At 33.6% G+C, this 15718-nt stretch overlaps 1 protein-coding gene across 6 annotated transcripts in view; it reads left to right on the forward strand.

Moving 5' to 3' along the window:
• Nucleotides 1-15718, forward strand: part of DPYD (dihydropyrimidine dehydrogenase) — an 840660-nt gene that overhangs the window by 604582 nt on the left and 220360 nt on the right. For all 6 annotated transcript variants that reach the window (XM_055115757.3, XM_034931766.3, XM_008960543.5 and 3 more), the window contains 2 exons: nt 7295-7415; nt 8212-8331. In XM_055115757.3, coding sequence (XP_054971732.2) covers nt 7295-7415; nt 8212-8331 — 241 coding nt within the window. The remainder of the gene's footprint in view (nt 1-7294; nt 7416-8211; nt 8332-15718) is intronic.

The following is a 15718-nucleotide window of genomic DNA, read 5'->3' on the forward strand; positions in this document are numbered from 1 at the left end:
GAATAGAGAAGGCTATGTGCTTGGGGAGGAGAGGACACACAGGTGGGTCTATGTCATCTTCTATTTAAGGCACAAGGAAGTGGCCACACACACACACACACAGGCACACATGTACACATTCCAGGTATATACAGTTACAACATTTTATAATCACATTATGTGTTTGTTGTATGCATTTGTCTCCCCTAGATTGTAAAGTATTTTGGTTTATGTTTTTAAAGAACAGGGATAGCATATTACATATCTCTAAATCTGTATTATCCAATATAGTACCTAAAACAGTTATCTATTATGTTATCCTGGACCCAGTATACTGTACTCTCAATTTTCCTCCAAGTTCATAGAAATAAGAAAGTCAGTGTCAATTTGTGTGGTGTAGGCTCTATCAATTCACCAATACTGTTGAATGCCTACTATGTCTCAGGTTCTATGCTACACGCTCTGAAATAAGCTGAAATGATAGAACACTTTCAGGATGTCTAGTCTTTTGTGACACTTAATATCAGATGTCCATTTTATTGTGTGCCTGGTTTGCATTTCCTTGCAGACTCTAGTTTCATTCATCTTAGTGTTCAGCACGGAAAATTTGTAGTGCCTCATGGTCAATAAATATTTGCCAAAAGGGTAGAACCCGCATTACCTACAATGCCACTTTCTTTCATTTTTCTATTTACATTTGAGTGCCTTTAGAATTATTTTTAGAATAATAGATGAAATTTATCTATATTAGAAATAATTTACCTATATTAGCATGAACACACTTAAGTGTAGAGTTTGATGTGTTTTGGCAAATGTCTATACCCGATTATACCACATTCAAAATATGGAACATTTCAGAGGTAATCACTGCTAACAGGTTACAGCATAAATGCATAGTCTGTTTTTCAGACCTCTATATAAATATATGTACATATTTATATTTTAAAAACAGGATTAGGCTATCTGTGTGTTATTCTGTGTCTTGCTTTTGTTCACTTAATATGTTTTGGATATCTTTCCATGTCAGTTTATAAAGATTTATTTTTAATGGCTGCATAGTATTTCATTGTATGGATTATAGTACTTTTCACAAATCTTCCCATATTGACATTTATTCTTTTCTTTTCACTACTGCAAACAATGCTGTAGTGAATGGCAGACATCTTTGTACACATATCTTGAATGCATGTGGATTTCATTAGGCTAGGTATTTGGAACTGGAATTTAAAACTAATAAGATGAGCTTTACATTTTTATACATATTACCACATTGTTCTTCAAAAAGGAGTTATTAATTTACTTTCCTATTGAGAGCCTATGAGAACGCCTGTTTCTTTGCAACCTCAGCAAAGAGGGATATTATCAGTCTTTACATTTTCGGCAAATCATGATAGGTGATCATGTTTATTCTTTTGTTTTTCTAATTACTAGCGAGATTCGATGTCTTTTCATATTTGCTGGTCATTTGTATATTTTCTTATTGTGGAATATAGACAACATACATGAAACATATATGTATGCATTTATAAACAGATACCTACACACACACACATATATTTTTTAACAACTCATAATGTGCACAACATGTGACCACCAGGTCAAGAAATAGAACATCTGCAACACCTCAAAAGCTCCCTATATGTCCCACCCTAACACAACCCTCTCTGTCCACTTTAACACCATCCCTACTCTTTGCTTTGCTTTTCTTCGTAGTTTTATCACCCATATGTATGTCTCTAAAGACCATATTTACTTTCTATTTAAGGAATTTATATGAATCAAATTATATTGTATACTTTTGAGACTGGTTTCTTTTGCTAAGCATTATGAGATTCATCCTTATCATTGTATGTAGCTCTAGTGTGTTTATTCCATTGTATGACTATATTACCATTTATTTTTCATTTTACTCTTGATGGACAATTTGGATTTTTTCCACTTTGGGGCTATTTCAAACAGTGCTACTATTGATATTTTGAACATGTATTCTGGAGTTTGCATCTTTAAAAGGACATGTACGTAAGAGTGGAACCTAGATCATGTGAAACTGTTTCCCAAAGACTCTTGTACTGATTTACATTCTCCCCAGGGTGTATTGACTTTCCCCCAAACCCCCCAATCTGGTAGATATATAATGGCATCACATTGTGGTTTAAATGAGCATTGTCCTTATATGGAAAAAATGTGAAAGGTGTTCATAAGGCTGATCACATTTCATAAATTTTTGGCCATTTGGATTTCATCTTGAATGAAATCCAATGAAGTATGCTATGTTGAATGAAGTATGTTAAAGTTTTGCCCATTTTTCTCATTAATTTGCAGGTGGTCCTTTATATATTCTGGATACTACTCCTTTATGAATTGTGCTTCAGAATCTTGTCCCACTTTGTGCCTTGTCTTTTCACAATGTTTTTAAATATATTAACATTTTAATTTTAATATCTTCAAATATATCAATAGTTATCCTTTAAAGAAAATGGAACATTTCCATTACCCTCAAAAATTTTCTTATACTTGTTTCCACTTAATTCCTCCTCCAGCCTAATTCTCAGTCTCAGCAACTACTGCTCTGCTTTCCATACTCATAGTTTTTCCTCTTACAGAATTTTAATAAATGTATGCATATAATGTCTACTTCTGTAACTTAGCATCATTTTGTTTTATTAATTCCAAGTTGTGGCATGATTCATTAGTTTCTTTTTGTTGTTGAATCGTATTTCATTGCGTGGATATGCAGCAATTTTGTTTATTCAACTCACATATTGATGAATATTGGCATTATGTCAAATTTGGGCCTATTTTGAAAAAGTTTCTGTGAGTATTCATGTGCAAGTTTTAATGTAGAAATATGTTTCCATCTCACTTGTATATATAATTAAGAGTTGAATTTCTGGGTTGATTAGTAAGTCCATGTTTACCTTTTTAGGAAACTGCACAACTAATTTCCAAAGTGGTTGGACCACCATTAGAATACTTAAGTCAGAAAAACAGATGCAAGAAGGACACATGCTAAAAAATAGTTAATAAAAACATCTCCATTTCAACACATAGTCTTTGCATTCACTAATATTATAATTGTACCTGGAACAGTTGACTGCCTGTCCTGTTTTATTGACATAGAAGGATAATACATCACTTTTGCTCATTATTTTGCAGCTACTTCTAGTCTTACAGGAATAAGTGAAGTAGAAGCCTTCGATAGTTCTAGTTTACAATTGATGGCTGAATTTCACTTCAGGGAGCAATTTTGCTAAAGAAGATGAAGGTTTAGGACATGATAATGGGAAAGAAAATTAAGAAGGTGAAATTGGTACTCAGATTGATCTTCTGGGCCCCAGTTCTTTCCATCAGAAACATGGATGTAATGAAAATTCTAGCCACCTCTTGGCATGTCATATGAATTAAGACTGAAGAGCTGCTTAGTGAAAAACATTTTATAACTGGTAAAATTTTTCAGTGGATTTATTGAAATGCCAGATTCTAAGAAAGCCATTTTGAAATGAATTGTACAGAGTGAAAATTACTAGGTACATGGGAGAGAAATGTTTCTTCAAGTCAAAATTTCACTTGTGATTTAGCTTATCAGGAAATTCTCAGTCTCATTCTGTAGTGCTTATTCCTTTGCAGAGGACATGAAACCAGTGAGATTTGATGCCCTAAGTAATTGGTAGAAATACCTGCTCTACAATGAAGAGGTCATCTTCAGGGTCTCAAAAGCAGCAGGATGGGTCATTTATAGAACTCCCTTAATGTGTAACTAAATACAGAGTAGTTACTATAATTAAAAATTATTATCTTGTGTCCCAGATTAGAAATTAAGCTTTAAAAACAACCAGTTTTGCATAATGGACATTACTGCAGCAAGTAATCTGCATTCCTCAGCATTACCTTTTCTAGTTGTGTTGTCACCGTTGTTTGATTTTCATAGGAATCTATTCCTGATAAGATTAGTTGCAGGCAGACATGGGGCTGTACCTCATCAAAATTTTCAAATAGGCCAAATTTGCCTCTAGCTTGCTTTTATCAAAACTCTTCTCAGCACTTCACAAGTCTGCTCTGGTACCTTCACTTTACGTAGTATCCTCAAGACCACCATTTGCTCCCTAGATCTGTCACTCATTCTTTTAGGGGCTTCAAGTGTCTTTCTGCTTATAATGCCATGCACCTCCATCACAGGAAATCATTTTGTTGCTTCAGAGCTTTCTTTGGTGATCACATTGAATAGCAAAAGGGTTAACAGGTATTGAAGAACATGCACACACACACACACACACACAAAGACAAGCAACTACTGTGACAGAGATTGCAAATCATGTTCAGGGAGAAGCATTAATGCCTTTAGAAAGCACCAATAAAGCCTTTGTGATCTACGTAGACGTTTTTGTGTATTAGACATTTTTAAAATTTTGTTAAGCTATTCTGTTTTTCTTAATTATCCATCACTTTTTCCCAGAATTACCAGTGATTTGTAAAGTAGTCTTCCTACATTTCATGCTTTTGGACATTGTCATAAAATATAGCTGGGTTTTTCTTAAATCTAGACATAGTTTATATTTTGATGGATATATAAGGAAATAATGTGAAAATATGCCAAGTTGCCAAGTTTTCACTCATTCCTCATTCATTGACACAACATATATTTTTTAGTGCCCAGAAATAGAGCAGTCAATAATTGTTTTTTGTTTTCCTTCTTCCTTTTCTTCTTCTCCTTGTATGTATTGGTAATGGTAAACTCTCGATTTTTCTGAGAGATAAGAGTACTTTTGTATATTTCTGATCCTGAAGATTTTGGGAAGAATTAGAAATTGTCTAAAACTTATTTATTTCAATAAGATTCTAAAAACTGGCTTGTTACAAGAGGCAAAGCCATCTCATGCTATCACTAGAAAATGAGAAGGTCAAGATGTAGAAACACTATTAATTGCTTTTAGATCTTGAACATTCATATCAAAATTGTGAAGAAACCAGGAAAATATAAATAGTTACAGTCTATTCGTGAATTCCCCGAAGTATATAGATTCATTTCATGATGTTATTGACCTCACCACATTTCTAGTTGTATTAGAATATTGTCTATTATACCTGTCAAACAAAACATTGCAATTTACAGAACAATCATTAATTTTTATGGTAATTTTGGTTAGAAGTTGTTTTTAAAATTTTCAGGTAGCCAAATTGTACTTACTCTTGGCTATGATGATTAGTCAGCAGCTGGCTTGCCTAAGTATGAAGTTGAGAAAAATATATGTGAACACCGTCAACTTTACTCATGGAGGGTCAAATTTACTCATGGAGGGTCAAATTATGGTATCTCAAAATAGAGACAGATGATTCAAGTAAACAGTGCTAACCAAAAAAAACCATGTGTTTCTAAGAATTTGAAAAACTTTGAACAAATTCCAGATCATTAAGCAATGGGTAAGAGGCAGTCATTTAAAGCAGTCACCTAGTGAAAATCAGAAAAAATGTCTGACAGATGTTCAAAGTAAATTATTATGGCATGGGGGTCAATAGTATTGAAAGCCACTTAGAAGCCTATATCAGATTATTAATGTTTACTCTATTGGAACCAAATAATATTTCAAATTTGTTTCAGTAATTCTTATCAGGACACATTCCATGTATTATGCCATTCAAGTGATCTTTAAATTATTGTCAAAGTCTACCTTAAAGAGAGCTTCCACAAAGGACATGCAATTCATATCATCTAGAGTTACTGTCATTTCTAGGCTAAGTCCCATGGAAATTCATAACTTAGAAATGAAAGTCACAAAGATGCAACTGCCTTCATAATACCAGTGCAGTGGTTATAAATATTTCATGAGCATTGCATGGGCAGGGGCAGATCTCCATTTTCATGAGTTAGAATTTGTACAGCTAAGTCTCCACATTTTACTATTCATAATGCACACTATGCCCTGTAGAGCTTTCCATATAGTACTTTTTTAATATTTATGTTTAATGAAGAAATTACTGTTCTAAAAAGAGAATAAGCCAAGCCAAAGACTTCTTTTTAAAAGTATTAAGTTTTGCTTAATAGAGATGATAACAACAGAAATTACCTCATTGCAGTATCTTAGCACAAAAATGCATAACTTTTTGAGTAATACAGGATGATGGATCAAGACACATTAAACCTAAGTGAAAAGGTTCCTTCTAAAGGTTATAACATTACAAATCTCATCTTAAAGGAATTTGAAAGGTTAAAATGCAAAGAGCAACTTTCTTACATATAAAAACATTAATTACAAATGATATGCTTGCCTGCTATTTCATAGTTTAAATATATGACTGTATTTGTCTGGGTTTTTCTTTTATTCAAAAACATTTTAACTTGCTAAGATAATATTACCAAGTTCAATAATGAATTGCTATTGCATACTTTAAGGTAATTTATCAAAGCACATTATCAGTACCTGTCAGAATAAATTTTGCACTAAAAGTAATGAAAAAAAGGACTATTGTATGTGTTGAAATCAAAGAACATTACTGTACTGTAGCTAAGTTATTCAATGGAAAGGATAGGTGTTTGCCCTCTAAATGGTACTTGCCCCATGAGAAAATAAAAGCCTGGAAAATCACAGAAAATAGGCACAGGGAAATGTCTATTTCTTGCTTTTTAAAATGAGCATTTGATATTTTATTTCATTTTTGTCATTTTGATCAATTCTTTCAAGTTTGTGAGTGCTGAAAATGCTGCACAGATCTTGGTAACATTTACAAAAGTAAATTAAAGTTACTGATCAGCTCATGTATAATACAAGGCTGAATTATTCCATATTTGCATATACTATATATCACATGTAGATTGATGATGAAGTCATAGATAGATTTTATTTTGAATACATGTCAAGACTAAGTCTAATAATGAAAACAACAAGCTTTAGATTTAATATCATTCACTTGAGTCAGCAGTTTTAAATATTTTTTATTTTGCTTAAACCAATGAGATCACTAGAAATTTTGTAATGTTTCTTGTACTTAACATCAAAAGTTTGTGTTTCATCCCTGATAATATTTAACTGAAAGTGGGAAACACTATCTTCCATTTTGTTCTTTGAAATTTTATTTTCTAAAGGCTCTGTTGAGGAATTTAACCTTTATGTGATGAATTTGCAGTTCACTTGAAGTGTGTTAACCTTAGTTCCCTAATGAGTCTAGGTGTAATACTGAGGAGGAATTTGAGAAATATATCATGTAGCTCATTGTCAAGTTGGATTTGTCTTGCACGTCTCCAGCTTTGCTGTTGTTCCAGTACACATTTTGATCACAATTCTTTAATTATGTTCTATATTTAACCGACCTATTTGAACAGGATCCAGAGCTGGTGCGGAACATCTGCCGCTGGGTTAGGCAAGCTGTTCAGATTCCTTTTTTTGCCAAGCTGACCCCAAATGTCACTGATATTGTGAGCATCGCAAGAGCTGCAAAGGAAGGTAAGAACTTGACTTGAATCAGTTGCCCGCTATTGTAAATATTGGCCCACATTATGTAGCCATACTCAAGTATGTCTTTTCCTACAAACGTGCATATTTTTTGTCTCAATTTTAAAAGTTTCCAATTGAGCACTTGATCCCACAAACACAGGAGATTTACACCTGGACTCATGCTAGCAAATTGACCATGAACTTTGATTTGGAAACACAAGATCCTTTATATTTTTTCCTAATAAACACTTATTTCACACATTATAAGAACAAAAAACACAGTCACAGCAAACCCGTCCAAAATAAATGACCTCATAAAGTAACAATTCAATATATTAAACTTTAATGAGTAAAAAAGAAAAAAAGAAATTTCAATTTGCACAATGTGAAATTTCATATGAGTTCTCTTCATATTTTATAGGGCCTAGCTGACTTCCTTAAACACATGCTCAATAAATATCTGTTGAATACAAAAATCATGCATGCTTGTGTTCCATCCCAGGGAAATTGCACCCTGACTTGCAAAGACATTGTAAATTACCTGGAAAATAACACCAAATACAAAACATTTGGTAACAACAAGTCTGTATAATAATTGAGAAAGTAAAGTTGTGGTAATTAAAACTTCTTTAATGTTTAAAATTTTAAACATAAATGTAGGAGTTAAATTAGTGAAGAACTTTGAGGAGAAGACATGTTCTCCAGATAAAATAGAATGCATTTTTCTGGGATGTGAGGGTTTGAATGGGTTTTAACTATCGTGTCTTATAAGAGCTGCATGAAAATGTTGATGTGTCTTGCACAGGTGGTGCCAATGGCGTTACAGCCACTAACACTGTCTCAGGTCTGATGGGATTAAAATCTGATGCCACACCTTGGCCAGCAGTGGGGATTGCAAAGCGAACTACGTATGGAGGAGTGTCTGGTAGGTGTTGCCCACTTCTTGCATTGTGCTTTCTTGGAGGTTGCTGAAAAATCAGAAGGTCATGTTGCAAGAGTTTTGTGCCCTTTATGATCCCAAATTCTTATAACTCATAGCTGATCAATATTCCTAATAGTTATGACAGAACGGATTGAATATGAAAGCTCAAGTGACAGCACAGGATGAGAGAATATCAAGATAAGGTCTTGCACAAATTCTATTCTCTTGTGGTCCAGCTTTCCTAAGAATTTCTCATCGTCTCTCAGTTCTTTTGCCACTTACTAGTAAGGGTTAATATGAGGGCCCTCTGAGAGAAAAATATAAGCACCCTCATTATAATATCTTTTTCATGGTCTGGACTAGTTTTCATTCTTCCTAGAATTTAGACATCTACCTTCTTCAAAAACCTTGTCCCAACTGTCCCAAACAAGCCATTAAAACACTGAATTAAGCATCAGCTGACAAGACATTTGCAGACCTCACACCTTTGCACGCTCTTTCTCATCAGCATACGCTTGAATTTGAAAAAGAAAGAGAGGTTTTAATCTCAAGGTCCTGTTCAGTATCTTTACCCTGTGCACTCTGTGACTGTGACAACATGAACTTGGTCTTGCAAAGACAATGCTGTAAGGTTCTTGACTGTACTGGTTTGGGATTAGTCTCCTTGGTGATAGAGAAAGTGGTAAATATACATAACATAACAGTGCCCCACTGTTCAAGAAAAGCATTGCTGAATCAGACCAAAATGTGCTTTTGGAAGAGGCTGGACAGACACAAATAAAGCTCTATCCATGCTGAGATATTCAGTTTTGAGAGTATGAAGCATGCCTGTGAGCCATGAAGAACAAAAACGGTTATATTCTGCTTTTAATTGAATGCCATTCCCACAATGTCAGAAAGAAGGCTGACGAGGAGCACCTGCTCAGGCTCCAGACACAGCTCGCTTTTATCAGGAGCTATCAAACAGGGCCTTAAATATTATTGTAATGCAGAATAACGTGGACCGCGTTAGCATGTGCCACAGAAAGAGAGTCAAGAGACTCCAGAGTTGGGCTGTAACATGCACTATGTTTTCTGTCAGCCCATTTCAATTTTTCCAGCCTGCCATGTTGACAGCAAGAGAATAAAGGAGGTCACAGAGGGTGCTGAACATTAAAAATTAATAAAAGAACTATTGCAGTAGTATTTTATATAAGTAACACCATTCATGTTTTCTCATTTAAGCTGCAATTTCTGAATATTCTCCCATACTATAACTCAGTCTAATAAAACTACAAAATTACAGCATTAGAAAAAGTCTTTTGTGTTGCAGTCTTTAAGCATACACACACTGGAAATTATAGCAGTACCTGAAAACAAGCTCAGTCATACCTCACGGCCTGTTAGCATTTCCATAAAAGTCTATTTCTAAGATTTATAAATTCATATATAAATATTCACTTGGGCTATAAGCTTAGGTAAGCCTGGGTAGAACTTTCATTTTAAACAACAAAAAATCCCTAACATTTTAAAGGACTTGTATCTCATTTCTAATAGGTTCTATATTAAGTTTCTTCACATTAAACAATCTGTTTTGAAAATAGCCTTTCTCCACATTGACAGAATTAATATAGTTTTCCTCCTTTAAAGTAATGCTTGCTTAAGTTTAAAGGTAATAGAATCTGAAAAGCAGTTTAAATAGGCAATGATAATATATTTTAGGACAGAGCAAGTTCTATAACAGAGTACTTTCAGTATGAGTTATAGCAAAACTTAGCCTAGCAAAATTGTGTTAAATAATAATGGTTTCAAATTTTACGAGAGTTGTATCAAATATGGTTGTCAGGACTTCAAATGCTGCTTTAATACTGAAAGTTACACAAAATAAGCTAGATATTTTTATAAGATTTTTAAAAAATTTACCATAGCACAGTGCTAATATCTGCTCAAGTGTTCTCTCAGAGCATGGCAATGTCTGCTTTCAGAGATGCTGCATGAATCACAGATTTTTAAAAAGTGAAAACTAAATAGATTTTGGATAGCCACCTGAACACAATACATAATACATACATAATACATACACAATACATACTTTTCATTGCCAGTGAAGGATATTTTCCCCTTGCAATATATTCTTTAGCTGTTTATTCAATTGTTATTATTTTTCTCAGAATAAGATTTCTGCTCTTTGAAATGAAGATTATGTTTTGTTTAAATACGGAAATAGTGAGGCACCTGGAGCAGTATACCTGCTGTAGAAAACTGGGCACATTTCAGGAATGTTCTTCTAGAGAAAATGCATTAGCTAATAAGGGACAGTGACTTGCATTGGGAAAACGGGATCTCAGCTAAGGAATGTCAGTGGAATTATTTCCGATATAAGTAGCCTGGATTTGAGAGCAATGTCTTTCAAAGGTTGGTTCCCAACTCATGAGTATACTATGCAATCAAGTTTAGTGAACTGTAATCAACATTTTAAATAATGAAATAGAATAAGAAATGTCAGAATGCTTTGCATATAGTTGGGATAAGCATTGTTTGGCCAAACTTCTTTTTCAGTTATACACATAATATACACTTATATATGCCATAATGTAAAACGCACTTTTTACTTAGTTAACTTCAAAATATTTTGAGAGTTACTGTTTCAGAGGGAGGTCTCTTTTGTTAAATAAAAGAAGTCAATAAGACTATAGAAAGATAACTTCTACCTGCTGTAGCTTAAAAGTTACATCAAGAGAGCAAATTAGGACCTCACTCCAAGGTCTTATCCTCAGCTTTGCTATTTTAGAAGCAATTTTTCTAATTCATCTACAGATGATTAAACTCTGGGGGGCGGTGCTTAAATATATGAAACAAACTCATAATAAAGTGATTTATAAACTTGAATTTCAATTATGGGAGAAATACATCATAGTATTGCTCCATTAAAAAGTTGAATTATATACCAGATGATTTCATAGTGAGAACAGTATAAAAGGAAATCTTGTTTGGTATCCAAAAGGAATATTTTTTATCAAACAAGGATGGCTGATTCAGCTCTCCACCATATAAGTACTCTGTCTAAACCATTGATTCTAAATAATTCTGTACCTTTCTTTGGACAGTATAGATGTAACACTAAGTTGTTACGACCTTTCCTTTTTCTAGAATCCATGCAGAAAACTTCTGTTGCATCAAACAGCAGTTAATTCATGTATCATCACACAGCTGAATAGTTTATTGGGTTTGGAGAGAGGAAAGGAAGAAGAAATTCTTTGACTTATTTGATTGGAAAAAACCCTAATCTCAGTAACAATTATAAACTCCATCCTTGACTGTGTGACTCATTATTTTTCCCAGTTTAATTTCTTTTTTTCTTGTTTTAGTTTCAAATTTTGACCTTTTTTTCTGACTTCATTCCCAAATAATGAGGGCATCTTAAGATAGCCCCCAAATCAGTGATTACTATCACCTATATAAATGGTGTTATCCAGCTGTGGTGTGACATTTTCACATGAAATCCTCCCTGTGGGTAAGATTCTTTCAGAGCTGGTTAAGAATCAGTCCTGCATGGCATAAACTAAAGATGTCTTTCTTGCAGCTGACTTCATGAGGATAACCTTTATTCATTTACAGGTGCTTCGGGAGAAACAGTATTCAAGCATTTTTCAATGGGGTGAATTCATTTGAAGTTTTTGTTGTTGTTCCTTGTGTTTTTAACTTTTTTTTTATTAATGGGAAATGAATTTCATTGTCCTGTATATATTTTGTGTGTTGCACTTACAAACACATGCACATTCACATACATAGGAAAGAGTGCAGAAGGCACTTAAATTGAAATAATGATAGACACTTTAGGCTCAATATAATTTACTTCCCACAAGCTTGAAAAACTAACTTATTATTTTACATTATTTTATTTGCCAAATTTGTTCTATTTTCACCAAAGGAAAGGAAATTCTTGTTCTTAACTTCAAATTTTGAATGCTTGTTTGAAGTTATTCATTATGTATCAACTTATACAATTACAACAATAGAACACATTTTTTTCAGTATTAAGACATAAACTTTATTATTGATTTCTGAATAATTCATAAAAGATGGCTTTTAAGATTTTCTGTTTCAGCTCAAAGTTACTTCTCTCATAGAGGTTATTACAGAATCCAGTAAATGACTGTGTATTTCTAAATAAATTATAATGGAATATTCCATGAATGTTCTTAGAGTCTACAAGTGAATAATGAATGATTTGAAATCTAGCTGTGTGAGATACTGGACACTGGCTTGTATGGTTACTAGCTTCCTAAAGGTGTTTTCATTGTAAATCCAACATAGGAAATACTAATAAAAGAAGGTACAAGTTAGAAATTTAGCTAGTAATTTGTAGATCTGTGTCAGTGTAGGGCCAGAAGTGAGTACAAAGTGTATAATTTAGAAAACTTGCACAAATGTGAATCAATATAGTAGCTTAGCAAGGGATTTTAGGCATCGACTTCACATCGCATAGTTTATGTGTGTTTTTAAGATAGTTACTTAGGCGTGAATTGTTAGAATGCAGTAATAACTTGGCAGCATACACTGTGCTACTGGGCATTACGTAAACACAAATCCAGTGTAACCCACTCTAATCATACACTTATTTTGTTGTATTTATTAGTGAATATTTGTGTAAAATCAGGGAGATGGCAAAACAAAACAGATTACAAACTCAGAAGTTTTAGTTACATTTTTCTTTAAATAACTATTTTCACACATGCCAACAACTGAAGATTTTGGCAGGATTGCTTTAAGTTCTTACACCACACATTACAATTCCATCATAAAAAACAGTGTTAGTATTTTTTTAATTGGGAAGTTGTTTTTAATGTGCTGGATTTTTTTATGTGTCAATCACATGATTATTGATGCATAAATTGCTTTTAGAAAAACACGCCTATTATCTGTCATCGAATTTAAGCTACCTATTGTAATCATCTTGATTGATAAGAGCTTAGGCTTTAACATTGAAGATCTAAAATAACCTGATAGATAAAGATAGAATTTAAATGAATAAAAATGTGGTAATTCATGCAAAAAGAATAATTAAAAGGAGAGCCTTCCATTTTATACTCACTTTTTTCCTTTTTCTGTATGGACAAAAGTAATGCAAGAAATCTGGCCTGTTATTCACCTATGTAAAAACATTCTTAGCTTATTACAAGTTTAACTGATCAAACTATTAAAGAACTTGTTATACAAATATGTATGTACTATATTTGCAGAACAGTCAAAAGTAGGCATTTCAAATACAGATGCTAGATTACAATTTTATTATAAATTATCACTTTGGTTGAGAGAGGCTTACCATTAGAAATATTCTCATTTAAATAATGCTCATTTGAATATATTCATGTACAGATTGACAAAGAATCCCCTCTTTCATTATGTTGCCTTTCTCAGAGCCTCAGTATCTCACTGTTTAGCCATCGTTGGTCTGTGCAGGAGATCAGGGCCCTAATAATAGATTTTTGACAGTGAGCTCGCCTGCTACCTGCCCTACACAAATCCTCACTGTTCATGTTTGCTTCATGGCAACAAAGCAGACAGAAGGAAAATGCCAAGTGCTGAGTCTGAGGTACAGCCTTGCCTTGGCTTGACATTTCAGCAGAATAGCAGTTTATGAGATGCATAATTTTTCATCTGGGACTCAGCTGCCATATTCATAGACGCTTACAGCTCATGGACAGACTGGAGCAAGGGCAAAGGTTTAAAGCATAGATCAAGGTCTACATCCTTTCCTTAGGTATTTTAAGATAACTATTGTTCCGCAGATAAATGGTAGAACCAAATAGTATTTAAGAGCCAACAAATTCATGGGTACCTGGATATTATATATATTTTCCTTTGGTTAAAAATTAGGAAAATAAATTAATGTCTGTTCCAGTTCCTAAGAAAATATTTGATAGACTTTGTAAACCAAAGAACTCTGACAAGCATATTAAGAAAACTTACCTTTGCAGCAGTGGTAATGAATTATTAAATTTCTTTCCTCTCTGTGTGTTTTTTCATAAAGAATGATTTCAAGCTTGAAATTAATCAAAAAATGTTCTATTATGAAAGTAAAACTAGAAAGTATTGTGTCACTGTTTGAGCTTGAATTTAAATATTCACAGATTCATGCATATCTACTGTACTAAAAAATCAGTGTAGGTACACGTCAGTGGCTGTTTAATTTAGAACTACACATCTCTGTAAGCTTCAGAAACAGTTCACCATGTCACAGTCTCATACAGAACAATGGTACAGTACATTGGATTAATTAAGGAAGCCTTGCAGAGAACTGAGTTCTCAGTATGTCAAGATTTCAGTTTTATGTTAAATATTTTCTAAAGGCCAGACCCTTAAATCTCAGGGGCTGTACCAAGCAGTGAGCTGTGAATTTAACCATAGGCTAACTGCTAATGATAAGGAAAAGAGTCCTAGTTGAGGCAGCTGTAATACAGTCATTGGATTAGGCTATCAATCACTCGACTCCCTAAGGAAAAGGGGGAGAAGACCAAACAGTGAAAAGGGAAATTAGGAAAGGAGAGCATGACTGGAATGAGATTCCTCACCATCTCTATCCATTCGTCGTCCTAAATCCCTAAGCATCAGACCAAACTCTCTAGCATTACTCTGACTATACAGCCAGCATATTTATTCCTTAAATCTAGGGGACTATCAAAATGTCATTGCCTCTCAGTAGTTGAAGATCTTGAAACCTGCTAGAAGCAAATGTCTGATTACATAAGAAGAAATTAGATTAATTATTAATTTATGGGATTTAAGATTTATATTTATGAGTCTTTTATGGATCAGGATTCATCTATGTTAGTAAAGAAAAATATTTTTATTTAACTTGTAAACTGTAGCCAATTTTTGCATATCAACATCCTCTTGGTGAGGTGAGATTCCAGTAGATCAGTGGTTCTCAGACTTTAGCATGCATCAGAAACTGGAAAGCTTGTTGTGACACAGATTGCTGGACCTCTTCTCCAGAGTTTCTGATACATAAGGCTTGGAGGGCCTTATGTATCAGAATGTACACTGCTAACAAGTTCCAGATGATGCTTTTGCTACCGATCTGGGAACCACACTTTGAGAACAGTAGATGAAGAAAGATTAGTATCATCGAGCATTTTAGTTAGAATATCTTATTTCCAAAATAATGTCAAACGCTTTAAGCAGTGGTAAAATTAGAGGGGTATAGTATTTGATAAATAAATAAGAATCTCTGCCCACAGTTAAGTATCTGAAACAAATTATAGTAAATGAAGTCAGAATTCTTAGAAAAAGTGGAACACAGTCTTTGAGGTCTCAGAGTAGGGAATAACATGTCACTCTTTTAAGATTAAATGTTGAGTGGAAACCATTGTTTATGCAAAGAGAATTTATTATGAGTGCCATTGAA

This window comes from Pan paniscus, chromosome 1, assembly GCF_029289425.2.
Source record: "Pan paniscus chromosome 1, NHGRI_mPanPan1-v2.0_pri, whole genome shotgun sequence".
NCBI lineage: Eukaryota > Metazoa > Chordata > Mammalia > Primates > Hominidae > Pan > Pan paniscus.